The sequence below is a fragment of the Equus asinus genome, chromosome 14 (assembly GCF_041296235.1).
Source record: "Equus asinus isolate D_3611 breed Donkey chromosome 14, EquAss-T2T_v2, whole genome shotgun sequence".
Lineage (NCBI taxonomy): Eukaryota > Metazoa > Chordata > Mammalia > Perissodactyla > Equidae > Equus > Equus asinus.
Genome location: NC_091803.1, coordinates 45,631,800 through 45,647,208, shown reverse-complemented (window position 1 = coordinate 45,647,208; position 15,409 = coordinate 45,631,800). Strand labels below are relative to the sequence as shown.

At 49.2% G+C, this 15,409-nt stretch overlaps 1 protein-coding gene across 12 annotated transcripts in view; it reads right to left on the bottom strand.

The window, feature by feature from the left end:
- ANKS3 (ankyrin repeat and sterile alpha motif domain containing 3) overlaps positions 1 to 14,564 on the bottom strand; it is a 28,246-nt gene extending 13,682 nt beyond the window's left edge. For 3 of the 12 annotated variants that reach the window (XR_011494345.1, XM_070485022.1, XM_070485023.1), the window contains exons 1-6: positions 14,233 to 14,410; positions 11,937 to 12,108; positions 9,449 to 9,647; positions 9,130 to 9,251; positions 8,143 to 8,224; positions 686 to 821 (exon numbers count right to left, since the gene is read on the bottom strand). Coding sequence is in view for 11 of the 12 variants with exons in the window: in XM_070485022.1 (XP_070341123.1) it covers positions 686 to 821; positions 8,143 to 8,224; positions 9,130 to 9,251; positions 9,449 to 9,647; positions 11,937 to 12,108; positions 14,233 to 14,272 (751 nt within the window). In the remaining variant the exon portion in view is untranslated. The other 9 variants (XM_070485018.1, XM_070485020.1, XM_070485024.1 and 6 more) reach the window with 6 other exon arrangements.
- Between the last annotated feature and the right edge of the window lie 845 nt (positions 14,565 to 15,409).

Here is a 15,409-nt window from a genome sequence, read left to right as displayed (position 1 = left end):
AATTGAAACAGCGTGGGTCTCGAGCATGAACAGAATAGGAAGTCCAGAAACAGCCAAGCACAAATGGGTACTTCGTATGTATGAGAAAGACGGGTTCTCAGATCACGAGGTCAAAGGTGGACTTTTGAATAAATGATGCTAGGACAACTGGGGAGCCATCTGAAAAAACATACCTCACACCATACATGAAAATAAAGTGTAAATGGATCAGAGAGCCAAATGTAAAACATGAAACCATATAAGTACTGGGAGAAAACACTGGCGAATTTCTGTGCAACCAGGGCACGGGGAAGATTTTTGGTGACTCAAAATCCAGAGGCAATAAAAGATTGATGAATATGACTGTGTAAAATAAAACATTTTGCATGGCAACAAACACCATAAGCAAAGTCAAGAAGAAAACCCGGCAGCAAACCCTCGTGAGGCTGCCCTGCCTCCCCCGTGGGCGCCACCCGCCCTGCACCCCAGGCACATCTTCACCTGGCAGGTGCCACTCACACTCTCAGTGGTCTCCCTCCCGTTAGACAAGTGGGCCTCAACCTTGACTGCACAGTGGAGTCACCGGGGAGCCGGAGAAGGTGCCTGGCAAGGCTGCGGGACCCAGATCTCAGGGCGGCAGTGGGAGCCAGGGGAGCAGGGGTCTTCTTTCTCCCATGAGATTCGCACAGAGGGCAGAGGCAGGTACCTGGGCTCCGATAGAGACTCTTGGGCAGAGAAGGCGAGTGAGCGTCTATCAACCCCACAATCTTCATGTGTCCATACTGCTTGGCCAGCATCCGGGCTGTGGCTCCACTATGGTCTCTCGTATCCACCTGGACTCCCTGTGAAAGTTGGGGAAACGAGATGTTAGGAACCTCCGCTGCAAAGCACCCTCACCTCCCTGGACGGACCCTGCTGGACCCTGGACGAGAAGAGGAAGTTGCACCTGCTCCTTAGCACCACCGTGAAAAGGTCTGCGGCCCGGGTTCACCCCACATCTGCGCAAGAAAGAGGCGAGAGCCTGCGTGGCCTCCCTCTCTTCTCAATGACAGGACTAAGTGGGGCGGGGCTGGGGGGCCTGGTGGCTCATCCAAAGGAGCAGTAATGCGGCCCCTGACGGCTGTGCCTCTGCAGGTTCACTCCTTCCATTTGCAGCCCCAGGGGCAGGCAGATACTTAATGGACAGAGGCAGCCCTGTGCTCAGGGTGCGGGAGAGCCCAGCCTTCACCCTTTGCACCTGGGCACCAGAGACGACAGATTCACCAGAGAAGCAGCCTTTAAAAGTCACAGTCAGAATGAGCTCCGCCCTCCTGAGACAGAGCGTGCTAACTCGCATCCATAGCCCTACAAAGCACTTAGTCTTCAGGACGGTAATTCCACTTCTTCGACTCTGTCCTAAGGAAACAGCCCCAAACACAGAGAAAGCATTAATGCACAAAGCTGTTCAGCACGACATATTTGCAATAAGGAAAACCTGGAGGCAACTTAAATGCTCAGGGTGGAGAGTCAGCTATGTGACTGCCGTAAATGCTGGTATTTACAAACAGTTGGTATAAGCACATTTAAAAAACGACCATGATACAAAACCGTATATAACTGCAGTGAAACAAGACAAAACAAGAAAGTGAATAGAAAGCAATACCGGAAGGAAATATGCCCAAACGGTTAATATTATTTTTAAGCAGTAAGATAACAGGCAATTTCCCCCTCTTCCTAATCTTCTATATTTTCTAAATTTACTACTATGAGCATGCTTACTTTTGAAACGGGAAAAGCCCACTAAGCTTTCCATTATTAAAAGCTTAGCCATGCAATCTCGTAGCTGAGGGTGGGTGACTGGAGCGCAGTGCTCTGGAAGCAAATCAGGAGGAAGTAGAAACAGTAAAAGTGCACAGACCCTTTGGCTCAGTAGTTCCACCTCTAGGAATTTAACCTCAGGAAATAACTAAGGACATACACAAACATTTGGGATCCTCCTGCAGCATTTAGCATAGTGAGAACCGGAAAGAACCTAAAACAGGGCCTTAGTGAAGTAACTGCAAACACATCTATAGAGTGGAACAATGCCACCGTCGACACGACAGGTCCAGGTGTCTGCAGCAACCCGGACAGGCGTGCACAAGACATTGATAGAGAAGACATGCGTAGTACAAAACATTCTGTATAATGGGATTCCACTTTGACTTAAAATACATCTCTCTTAAAAACTAGAAGGACACTCGACACTGTTAACCTGTGCTCTCTCTGGGTGATGGGATTATGAGTAGGTTTTGCTTTCTTTTTGCTTAACTCTACTTTCTAATCCTTTTATTGCAAGTATATATCACTTGTATAATAATTACATAGTACTCTTTCCCCCTATTTTGAAAAGCTATGATCAACGGACAGTCTTGGTTGAGCCCAGTTCAGAAGGGGGCTATCACACTTCCCTCTGGTAGGAAAAATCCACATTTTTACAAGAGCCTAACTGAGCTTTACTTTCTACAATCCCCCACTGTCCAGGGCTCTGGTTAGAAACCAGCTACGGAACCTTCAGCCTTAAAAGAAGTTTCTGGGGGGAGAGGGAGGGGGATCGGATGAAGGTGGTCAAAGGCACAAAGTTCAGTTACGGGATGAATAAGTCCTGGGATGTAATGTGCACTCTGGTGACCCTGGTACAGCCCTGTGTGACACATATGCAGGCTAACAGGGTAAGTCCTAAGAGTTCTCCTCACAAGGAAAATTTATATATATGTGCATCTCTGAGATGATGGATGTTAAGTAAACTTGTGATAATCATCTCACAATACATGTAAGTCAAATCATTCTGCTCCATGCCCTAAACTTACAGATGTGTATGTCAAATATATCTCAATAAAACTTGGGGGAGAAAAAGATAATTTCTTGTTTCAGTTTGCCAGAAGGGACCCAGAGGTTTCAACCAGAACAAACAATATCATCTTCACTATAGGGTTTTAACTAATATCTGTTTTTAAGCCTGGAAGATTTCAACTTCAGACTATACTAAAGGGGGAAAAAAGCAGTAATACCATTCTTAGTGAGTAAGAAATGAGGAAGAAAGCAGAACTGAGAACAAGAAAGTTCCTGAGGTAAGGAAAGAAAACATTAGAATTTCTATTTATTTATCCTTTAAAATTTTTCCCATTTTTCTTCCTATTTTACTTTGTATGTAATTTATTATTAGAAAGTACATGATCAAAACTCATTTTAACAGACAGGAAAGTGGGATGAGAAAGCTGAGAGGCCGCAGAGCAGGCTCCCGGTGGGCATACTCCTCACGCAGAGAGCCAGGTCTCGACCCTCAGCTCTCTCCCGGGAGAGGCCGCCACGCCCAGTCCTCCTGCCCCGGCTTAGCCGCCCGCCCGGGGCTGGCCCTGAGGGAGGAAGGGAAACAAGGCGCTGGGGAAGCAGCTGCACCTTCTCTCCCCTGGCAGAGCCCGGGTGCCCGACCACTCGTCCACCTCCAAGGAGGGAGCCTGGCTCTGGAGCGGCAGGGCAGGAAGAGCGGGTGGGCCCTCTGGCTCCCTGCGGTCTAACCATGACTGAGTAGGAGGACATTGGCGGGGAATGAGGGATAGCCACCCAGGGCTGCTGGACGGCCTCCCCAGCAGCGGAACAACCTAGCCCATCACCACGCACTCCGAGCCGTGCCCACCGGCTGCTCAGCCAGAAACTGACCAACACCTTCGATTCCTGATTGGTGCCCTGGAGAACTCACTCTTGATTTCCTGAGTTTGATAATTGTATGTGAGTACAAAAGAGAAAATTCTAGTTTTGAAATATACACTAAAGTATTTAGGGAGATAAGGGCATTACGGCAACAACTTACTTACAAATGGTTCCCAAAAAGACAATATGTATATATAGAAAATGACAAAGAAAATGAGGTGAAATGTTAACATTTGGAGAATTTAGTTAAGGTATGCAAATTCTTCTACTATTTTGTGACATTTCTTTGAGTCTGAAATTACTTCAAAATTTAAAAATTTTGCCAAAAGAAATCCAACACAATTTGTTTTCACTGAATATGAGTTGCCACACACAATCTCAGACCTAGCTGGGGAGGCCAGGCACCAAACGAGGGCATAATCTGCATGCAGATAAACGATCTAAAGCCTCTGAGTTTTCAACGTTTTCTGTTTAAAGAATTGTGAGAGTAACTGTCCCTTCGATCTCTAGTTCTACCTTATTTAAGAGCAGACTCTGGGGGGCCGGCCCGGTGGCATAATGGTTAAGTTCATGCGCTCCCCTTCAAGGGCCCAGGGTTTGTGGATTTGGATTGGGCGTGGACCTGCACTGCTCATCAAGCCATGCTGTGGCAGTGTCCCATATACAAAATAGAGGAAGACTGGCACACAAGTTAGTTCAGGGTCAATCTTCCTCACCAAAAAAAATTTTTAAATAAAAATAAAATCAGACTCTAAACTCAGAAGCAGAGGTTACGCTTTTCACCGTTCTGGGCTCCTACCCATCTATTCTTTTTTTTTCTTTTTTCTTCTTCTTCTCCCCAAAGCACCCCAGTACGTAGTTGTATATTCTAGTTGTAGGTCCTTCTAGTTGTGCTCTGTGGCACCTGCCTCAGCATGGCCTGATGAGCAGTGCTATGTCCACACCCAGGATCCGAACCAGTGAAACCCTGGGCCACCGAAGCGGAGCATGAAAACTTCACCACTCAGCCATGGGGCCAGCCCCAACCAATCTATTCTTGACTCTATGCTATGTCTTAAGAATGCCTTGTATGTGTGGGTGGAATTACCTTCAAAGAATAATTATTTGCAGAAAAGGAAGCCCAAATGGCTAATAAATGTATGAAAAGATGCTCAACCTCACCAGAAATCAGGGAAGGGCAAAAATGCACAGGAGACAGCTCCGTGAAACCACATACCAAGTGTTACTGAGGGTGCAGGAGATAAGAGCTACCAAATCCGACTAGAGGACTGTCAGGGGGACAGCTGTGGAGGAAGCTATTTATCCGATCTATGAACACTGGGTGGGGAAGATGCACCCATCCTTCACACTAGCAATCCTACTTTGAAGAACACATCCTGATCCAAAGAAATCCCTTCCAATGTGCTCAAGAAGACAGATAAAAATGCCAAGTGCAGCGCTGTTAGGAATAGCAGAGTGGACACAACTTAAACATCCCCTGAAGAAGGAATGGATAAACGTAATATATTCATATAGCCAATAAAGACAGAGCTGTTAAAATGAGTGAACCACATCTACACATAACAACACTCTGCTGAATGACACATAGAGTTGGGTTTGTTATTTACATAAATCTTTAAAATATATAAAGTAAGTCTGTGTATTGCATAAGGACACAACGTATGTGATGAAAGTATAAAATCAGGGACAGGAGAGGTGCGGATCAACATCTGGATAGAGGCTACCTCTGGATCATGTGGGTTAGCTGTATGAGTACTGTCTTCTGTACTTTTCTGTATGTTTCAGGTACTTCAGAATTTAAGATTCTGAATTCTTGCTGCTGTGGAAAGAGTGTAAGTTGGTACAACTGGTTCTTTGGATGGCAATTTGGCAACAACCATGTTAAAACTGCACTTACGCTCCACCCAGAGCTGCCACCTTCAGTGCTGAACCGTAGAGATGTGGTCGCACATGTGTCCAGAGATACGCGTGCACAGATATTCTCCACCGCACTGTGCGAAGAGGCAGACGGTTGGCAACGACCTAATTCTATCTTAGAGCACTGTTACGGAAACTCTGATTCATCCCGACAAGGGAGTCCCGTGCCGCCACAAGGAGAGAGAGAGAAGAGAGCTTTATATATGCTGATAGAGAACCATCGCCAGGATAGACAGTTCAGTTTAAACAAAGCAAGCACGCTGGAGAACAGCCATGGGGAGGGCGACCAGGAGGCGGGAGGCAGGCACCCGTGTGGACCTGCTGTCTCATCTGCATTTTTACCACATAAATGTACTGTCCCCAAATTGCTTTTTAATAAGAGACAGCATGTTAACATTTTATTATTCTAAAGTTCCCACGAATAAGTACGAAAAAACAACTATCCAAGAGAAAATTGGCCCCCAAACAGAAAAAGACAGTTCATAAAAGAAATACAAATGGCCAATGAACATATTTTTAAATGTTCAACCTCACTAGTAAGTACAAACCAAAGCAAGATGCCACTTTTCTCCCCTGAGATTGGCAAAAAATTAAGACAGGTAACATCCAGGGCTGGAGAGGACATGAGGAAATGGGGCCCTTCATAGATTCCTGGTGCGAAGGACGACAGGGACAACCTTTTCAGTAGGACTTTGTTAGAATTTAGTAAATATCTTCCCCCACTGGATTTCTTTAACAACCTCATTAAGATATAATACACATAGCATGCAATTCACCCACTGACAGTGTACCATTCAATGGGGGGCAACCATTACTGTGTGGTAACACGATCAATTTTACAACAATTTCATCACCCTAAAAGGAAATCCTATACCCCTCAACCATCACCCTCTCCCCAATCTTCCCACCCCCCCAGTCCTAGGCAACCACTAATCTACTTTCTGTCTCCACAGATTTGCTTATTCTGGACATTTCATATAAAAGGAATCACATAATACATGGTCCTATGACTGGCTTCTTTCACTCAGCATAATGTTTGCAAGGTTTCTCCGTGTTGTAGCACGTGTCAGTACTTCATTCCTTTTCATGGCCAATTAATATTCCAGTGGATATACCACATTTTATTTTTCCATTTAACATTTGGGTCGGACAGCTGTGTGTTTCCACCTTTTGGCTATTATGAATAACAATGCTATGGACATTTGCACCTAAGTTTTTACAAGAACTTGTTTTCAATTCTCTTTCATATATACCTAGGTCATATGGTAACTCTACATTTAACGGTATGAGGAACTGCCAGACTGTTTTCCAAAGATGCAGCATCACTTTACCTTCCTGCCAGCAGTGTATGAGGGTTGCAATTTCTCCACATCCTCACCACCTCGTTATCTCTGTCTAGAGATAACTACTGTCTAGATAAAACTACTACTGTCCTAGTAGTTCTTTGTTGTTTCTTTCTTTTTTTTGAGGAAGATTAGCCCTGAGCTAACATCTGCTGCCAATCCTCCTCTTTTTGCTGAGGAAGACTGGCCCTGAGCTAACATCTGTGCCCATCTTCCTCTACTTTATATGTGGGACGCCTACCACAGCATGGCTTGCCAAGCAGTGCCATGTCTGCACCTGGGATCTGAACCTGGGAACCCCAGGCCGCCGAAGCGGAACGTGCACTTAACTGCTGCGCCACCGGGCTGACCCCAGGTCCTAGTAGTTTTGATTTGCATTTCCTTGATGACTAACGATGTCAAGCATTTTTCACGTGCTTACTGGCCATCTGTATATCTTCTTAGGAAAAATGTTTCTTTACATCCTTTGCCAATCTTTTCATTGTCTTTGTATTTGGACCTATTAAATTTAAAATGTGAGCACCAGCAATCCCTCTTGTGGAAGCAGTGTGTACAGAAATAACTGCATGTGCCCTAAAGCCGTATGCACACAGACATCTCCTGGAACACTGTTTACAACTGCAACATGCTGGAAACCTAAATATCTAATAAGAAATTGACTAAATTAATTACGGCACGCATTATACATGGCATACTGTACAAGGATAATGTGTCTATGGCATACTAAGTGCTTTTTTAAAAGCTGCAGGGCAAATACACAGTAGAATCCCACTTTGTTCAAAATAAGCAGTGTGTCTACAGACGTCTACAGACACAACTTTCTAAGCAGAGGAAAAGTCCTGGTGTCTCTCTATCAAACCAAGTCAGCATCTTGGGGAGGAACAGGAAGTGGCTGAGAAGGGAGAAGGATCTTTGCCTTCTTACTCTATATAATTTTTTTTTTAAGTAATGGGATGATGAGTGCTACTTACTTTTCAAAATATATTTTCATACTTTTCAAATAATAGTATTTTCAAAAGTATCACAGGAATAGGTGTCTATTTTCATTCACCACTGTACTCCTAACGCCTAAGCACCCCTCAGCACTTGGCATCAACACTCAATGAAAATGTGTTGAATAAGCAGATAAAGAGCAGTTACTTCCGTGTGTCAGAAGACTGTTACAGTTTACACTTTAGCGACGATTCCTCACTTACTGTGACTGCACTGCAAGCTAACAAACAGAGTCACTTACATGATTCAAAAAATACTGCACGATTATCTCATGGCCAGCGGCTGCTGCTTCCATCAAAGGAGTAAATCCATATATTGGCTCCCTGCAAGAGAGAGGCCACAGTCGTCTGAGTTCAGCTCCTCCAGGAACCTCCCCAAGCTCCAGGACTAGTCATCTACCCTGGCCTCCTCCGCCTGGTACCTGATGCTTATTCTTTGTGCTGGGCTACGGTTAACTCAGCGCTGTCCTCAGAGTGCTCCTAACCCTCACTTCTCTCACGCTGGTCCAGAAGACAGGAACCAAGCTGAGTACCAGGTGTCACCCACCCTAAGACACACCAGCCTCATATTTTAACATTTCTGAAGTTAGAACGTGTCTTAAAATCAATAGGCGAGTTGTACTTTACGAGCAGCCTTTTTTTTCCTTCTCAGTGGCATGAAAGGCTATGATGTGTATGGTGTCATACCACAGATGACATCAGCCAGGGGGCGTGCACAGTGCCAGTTGGATGCTGTGTTGGGACTTGCTGTGTTGAAGGAGCTTATCATCATGACACGCTTTAGACAATAATACCCCTTCCAGCTTATAAAACTCATGATTGTTTTCAAAGCATCACCTCACCTGATATATACAAAAGGCAAGAAGGAGAAAGGAATTAGCATCGAGTGCATGTCAGTTAAATGCCATTCACTGTACTAGGCCCCTGGCATATGACAGAACATATGATTCTTCTCACAACTCTACGACATAAGTAATGCTGCCTCCAGTTTTCAGATAAAGAAAATGAGGCTCAGAGAGCTTACAGTGCCACACTTAGTGTCACCTGACAGATGGATGAAAAAGCTAGGATCCTAGGCGGGACCGTCCCTTCTGCCCCTTTGTCTTGACCCTCCCAAACCAAGGCAGGGGCTGCCTGCACTCTGGCCTGTAGCTGCCTCTACAGTTGTCCTCCTCAGAGGCAGATGTGACCACGCCCACTCCCAGGGCCACTTAAGACCTGGCAATCACCTCACGTTGGCATTCGCTCCACTGTCCAAGAGGAACTTGACCATCTGTTGGTGCCCAGCGCTGGTGCAGTGGAAGAGGGCAGTCCAGCCCTGAATGTCCTTCATTTCTAGCTCAGCACCTTGCTTCAAGAGAACACAGAATGCTCATTACGGCCTCGTCTACTCTGCGCGGGGCGGGCGCCCTCCAGGCCGTCATGCTGAAAGAATCGAAGTGATTACACAAGCACGCGCACACACACCAGGGCTGCAGCAGTTCACGTCTCTGTCAGAGCGGCAGAGAGCCCCTCTGGGTTCTGGGCCTGAGCCCCCTCGTAGCTCACCTGGAGGAGAAAGTAGGCGATGCTCTCGTTGCCACAGCTGGAAGCCAGCATCAGTGGAGTCTGCCCTTCCGGGGTCGGCACATTCACACTCACCCCCGCCTCGAGCAGCAGGTGCACGATGGTATCGTGTCCAATGTAGGAGGCATACATCAGCGGGGTCCAGCCACCACCGTTCTTCTTATTCAAATCTAACTCTCTCCTAAACAAACGCAAGATATGCTAGACATGCCCAGCCGCTCACATGGGGGGGGTTACCAAAGCCGGCGGCGAGGCCAGGCCAAGAGAAAGAGCAGGAAGTGCTGCTAGGAGGCAGGAGTTATCCGCCACCCTGGCCATCACTGGGGGCGACGGGAGGCAGGCGCGGAAATGGTCATGTTGGCCTCTGCAAAGTCCTTAGCGTCTGTCTCCCTCCTCCGATTTCACGTTCTCCTCTGCCCCCTCCTCCTATCCCAAGGCCAGCAATTCTCTTCTTTCCCACCACCAGCTAGACAGATGGTTCTCAACCGGGGGGATTTCGCCCCCCAGGAGACATTTGGCAAAGTCTGGAGACATGTTTGGTTGTCACAACTAGACAGGAAAAAGCTACTGGCATCTAGTGGGTGGAAGCCAAGGATGCTGCTAAACATCCTACAGCACACAGGACAGCCCCTACCACAAAGAATGGTTTGGCCCTGACTGTCAGTAGTGCCAAGGTCAAGAAACCTTGACCTGGAGCCTTGACTACCTTCCACCAACAGACCAGAGTTTGCTGGTGCAGTGCTGGGTGGGGAAGAAAGAGGAAGAGACTCAGACAATGGACAAGACACACTGCAACTGACTTTTCCTTTGTCACCTCACCCTACGGAAACATTCTTGGAAAATCTGTGACCAGAGAATCCTGTCTTTCTGATGTCCATTAAAATTCTGGAAAAGTGTTTCCCACAGGAAAAAAATGTTGGCCTCCCAACCTGGAGTTTGGGGTTGGAGTGTGGAAATAACATCCACTTCCAGGCACACCCTGCACAGTTCATGCCCCCGCAGCCTTTCCTCCTCCACAATCCCTGCCTCCAGCGGAGGGAACTGACAGTCGGTCCACACGGTTTGTGCCTCTCGCAGGTAGACACACATTAAGCTACACCACACAACGATTCTCCGTTCACTAGCATCTTCTACTGACTCTGGCACTTGCATGACCATGCAGCCATTCTGGAAGGTCCTGATCCCAGGGATGCAGTGGCATTCCCACTGGCTGGGAGAGCCATGTGGAGACCGGTTCAGCCTTACTACACAGCTTTCACTGACAGAACACTCAGTTCCTAACATGGAGATTCCTAGCATGGAGAGGGAGGAGCCTGACCCTGGGCAGAGTGGCTCAGAGGCTCTCGCACCCTTCCTTCAGACCAATCCTCCCTTCTCACGCCTCCAGCTCCCGTCGGGTCCCCAGTGTGTGCTTACTGTGAGCAAGCCTCAGTCTCAGCTAGCATCACAATCCCAATCAGAACACAAACGCTTCCCTCTTCTCCTCCATGGAGCCACTCTGGACTGTGCACTGGAACAGCACACCCAAAGGCTGAGAACGCCAAAGGAGCACAGTTATGACCAGGGCCTTGACCCTGCGAGGGGGATGTGCTGCCTGGGTACCCAGCTACACATTCCTAAGGCCACCTGGGACAGCAGTAGGACGGATCATCCTTTAACACAGTGTCTTGTACTTGACTGGCCAGGCATGTGTAAGTGACGCTATGACTTGGGAACCAGAAATCTGGGGCTTCAGCAAGGCTTTGGTTTGGCTCCCCGGGAACCGGAAAAGGCCCATGTAGGTATGGACATACTGTTTCTCCAAGTTATCAACAAGAGATGGAAACAGTGAGCACAAAGTGTGGCAGACCTAAGGGGATGGAAACAAGGAAACAGAGCCTTTTCCAAAAATTACTTTAAGTATCATATCGTACTACAAACAAGATGTAGCCAAGGGCCACTGCCATGGTATTGGGACTTCACATATGTATAAGATCAGTAAAAACAGCTTGTGGGCAGCTGGTCCAGGAGACAATCGTCCAGAGGGGGAGACGAACACCACAGCCGCCACCTGCTCTATGGCAAAAGCTAGAGGGGTGAGGAGTGCACGGGGATAAAAAATAAACCCCCTGGGGAAAGAAAATCACAGGGCATCACTTTCTATCCTTATTTTTGTTTTGTTTGAGCATTTCTGCAGTTAATGAAAACCATAAAATTCTCTAGTTAAAGTAAGCCTGAAATGTTCCTAAGCCTATGAAAAAAGTTTAAGCCATCTTTTTTCTCCTAGAAATAAAAACTGCCTTCCTTACTAGTGTCCAGTACAAATCATTACTGACAGCTGTCCGAGTGAGGCCGGAGTTAATCTATGCCACGGGTATTAATGGCTACAACTGCGCAAGGCTGTGTTAGCTTACGATCTTTCTCCATGGCGTCTGGAGCCACTGAGCTGGTACTCAATGGAGGACAAGGAACACTTCCCAGGATCCCTTACCGCTGCACACATTCCTTCACCACTTCATACTGGCCGATGGAAGCAGCGGTGTGAAGATCCAAGGGGACGGCCAGCTCCTCCCGGCTGACCTGCGCACCCAGCCCGTGCCACATGGACAAGCTGCGGTTCAGGAGTTCCGGCTCACTGGCTTCATCACTGAGCTCCGACATCGCTGTGGAGGGAGGCCCAGGGGTTAGGTCTTTCCTTCTGGTTGTTCCAGGGAATCAAACAGGTTGCTTACCCTCCTCCCCGCAGTAGGTGGCTATGTCATTGCCCTCTGAGACTGCTGCCCAATGTGGTCAACTCCTGGGACTGTCCTAGACAACTTTCTTTCATTAAATGTCGTATGGTTGTGAGCTTCTCACCAGCCAGAAAGAGGAGCATATACGGTGAGACATAAACTGCAGTGTGTGTTCCCAGGCCCAGACTCTAGAAAGGGAATTCTCCATGAACTCAAGGAGCCTGGCAACCTCCTGGATGGGCAGTAGGGAAATGCTATTTGGGTCAGTGGGTCAAGTCAGCTCTCAGGTGTGCTGAGAAAGAACCCTAGCCTTGGAGTTAAATCAAAATTTATTTCTGCTACTAAAGCCTCTCAAATCCCCAGTTCCTCACTGTCCAGTGGGGACACGCTGTCTCAAAGGGCTGCTGTTACAAACCCAGGGAAAAATGGCTACACAAACAGTGGCACGTGCATACAATGGAATGCTACTCAGCAATAAGCAGAAGGGACCAACAAGTGACACACGCCACACTCCAATCTCAAGTGCACCATGCTAAACGGAAGAAGCCAGACTCAAAAGGCTACCTGCTGTATGATTCCATTTACATGACCTTCTAGGAAAGATAAAACTAAAGGGTTGAAGGACAGATCAGTGGTCCAAGGGGTGAGGGGTGCAGGGGCCACAGAGGCACAGCAAGAGGGTGATGGACCTGTTTCGTGTCTTGACTAGTGTATATATGATTCTATGCACTTATTAAAACTCATAGACCTGACCACCAAAATGAGTGAATTTTACCTTATGTAAATTTTAAAAACAAATTTTGAAAAAAATGGAAAGAAAACCTCAGGACAGAAACTAGGACGTGACTGGTGCTCAGCAAATGTTAACCAACTAGAAATCTACCTACGCATCCCTTGAAAGTGAGAGAAAGAAAGAGGGAATGTGACAGGCTGGTAAATTTGTGGGGTGACACTTGTCCTGAGCTGGGACAACACCAGGCTGGAGAGTGACTACGCGAGTCCTCTATTCTGGAAATCCGAAGTAATCAAGACCAAGTCATCAGCTTCCTAGCAGAACCCTTAAGACCCTGGATGGGAAAGAACAAGGAAGTAAGCATAGAAAAGGGAGAGGAGGAGAAAACAAAGGCCACATCCGTTCAGATGGCCTACAGGTACCACAGTGGTTCACAGGTGCCCTTAGGACCTCAGTCTCTACTAAGGGATGCTTCCAAGTCCCAGGTGACAGCCAACATGGCCAAACAACAAACAAACCACCAATTCGGGGGACAAAGACTTTGCAGGCCCCTGGTGAGAGTACGTGCACCCCTGCTAGGGCCTGCAGGTAACAAAGTTCAGAGCGAAGCCTGCTTTCTGGAACCACCGCCTTTCCCACCGGCAGGGCCTGAGCTCAACCAGCTCTCTCACTTTGCAGGTGGGAACCCCAAGCTGAGCAGTCCCGGCCCACAGAACCTGGATAAGAATCCAAATGAGCTGAGCATCCTTCAGGGCTCCTGTCAATACACCCCTCCAGCCTTCTGCGTGTGCCTCTTCTCCTCCCAACGCTTCCTCCGGGGTGGGGCCCACGGTCCCCTCCTTCCACCGGACGCTCACACGTCTGACACCGCAGAGCGCTCAAGGAGCCTACGGAGGGAGAACCCGGACGCCAAGGAACCATAAAGCTCCTGTCATTTCCTTTGTCACCTTGCCACACGCCAAACGCTCCGCAGTGACGGGGTGTTCGTTACGAATAAAACGATTACATACATCCGTCTATTTGCATACTTGGAGAAAATGTCTTGGACATATCGCTTCCAGCACTTATCTCCTGGAAGTGGCACTGGGAAGGCGACCCTTTAATTTTCACTCCACCTTTCGGTTCTGTCCATTTTGTAAAATGGCAAATATCTGTTATTTTAAGAATATAATATTTTAACTAATAAATAAAAATGACGTTGGGAGTCGACCGTCACGCCCACAAGGAGGCGGTCTGTGAAAGCCCCGGCGGGAGCCTCCCAACCTCGTCCCCAAGCCCTGGGGAGGGTCCCCGGGAACCAGCCGAGCACCGACAGCACTCACGTGCCCCGGCGCCTCCTCCCAGCAACCCCACGCGGCACATGGCTCCGTCGTCCCCGCTCCGCGGCGGCAGAGCGGAAGCCCGGACTCACAGACGCACGCGCGCCAGCGGCAGGGCTGCACGCCCGCGCCGGGCCCGCAGGCAGACAGCAGGTGCCGGCACCAGGCGGGGCCGCGCCGCCGCGGAGCCTACCTGCGCTGGGCCTCGGGCCTCGGGCCCCGGGGCGCTAGCCGCCGCGCTCTCTCCGCCCGGCCCGCCCTCGGCCGCGCCGGCCGCGGTCCCAGAGCCCGGACCCCACGGCTCCGCGCGCGCCCCGGAAGTGGTTACGGGAGGCGCGGAGCACGCCGGGACGCTCGCGGGTCCCCGGGGCAGCTCCCGGCGCTGCGGAATTCGTCCGTCCCGCACCCGGACCTTCCGGTCCGCTCGCCCGGCTCGGTGTGTGACGCCCGCGGCAGCCAATGAACAGAGAGCGTCTCCCCGCCCCGCCCCTCCACTGGCCAGGGGAACCAATCCTGTGCAAGAGAGGCAGGACGCGCCAAGTCCCGAACGAGGAGTGGGGGGGTGGGGAACGCGGTTGAGTCCAGCAACGTAAGACTCTGCCCAGGGGGGATTCCGAAGGCGGCGACAGCCTCAGTAACAGCACCGCAGCCCAAGGGGGCGAAGACGACCGGAGGGACACCCTGGAGACTGTTTATAGCCCTGTCAGGACCGCGCGGGGAGGGGAGACAGAGGCGGAGGCCGGAGGTGAGTGGCCTTGGGCCTGCCGCGGCTGCAGAGATAAATGTCGGGAGTTGGATGGGACGGGAGGAAACGGCCTGGGGTGGGTGGGAGGACGGGCGAGGGGTTATCCTGTTTCCGAGCTTTAGAATTTAAAAGTCTGACCCGGGAGGCCGTTGGCGTCTAGTTGTCATAACAACCGGCCGCCCCGTGGCAGGAGTGGCCGGGGGCGGGGATTGGGACGGGGCTAACGGGCTGCAGCCAAGAAACGGACCTGGAGGTGGTGCCAGGATTCGGAGTTAACCCGCGTCTGCCGGTTGAGCCAGCACCAACTTGACGTTCAGGACTCTTCGCGATCTGGTCCGTTTTCCCCGCATATTCCGGCAACTGACACAGTCTTCCCCAACTTGTGGGTCAGTTTTCACTCCTCTGAGCCACCGTACATCTTCTTCCCGCAGCCCG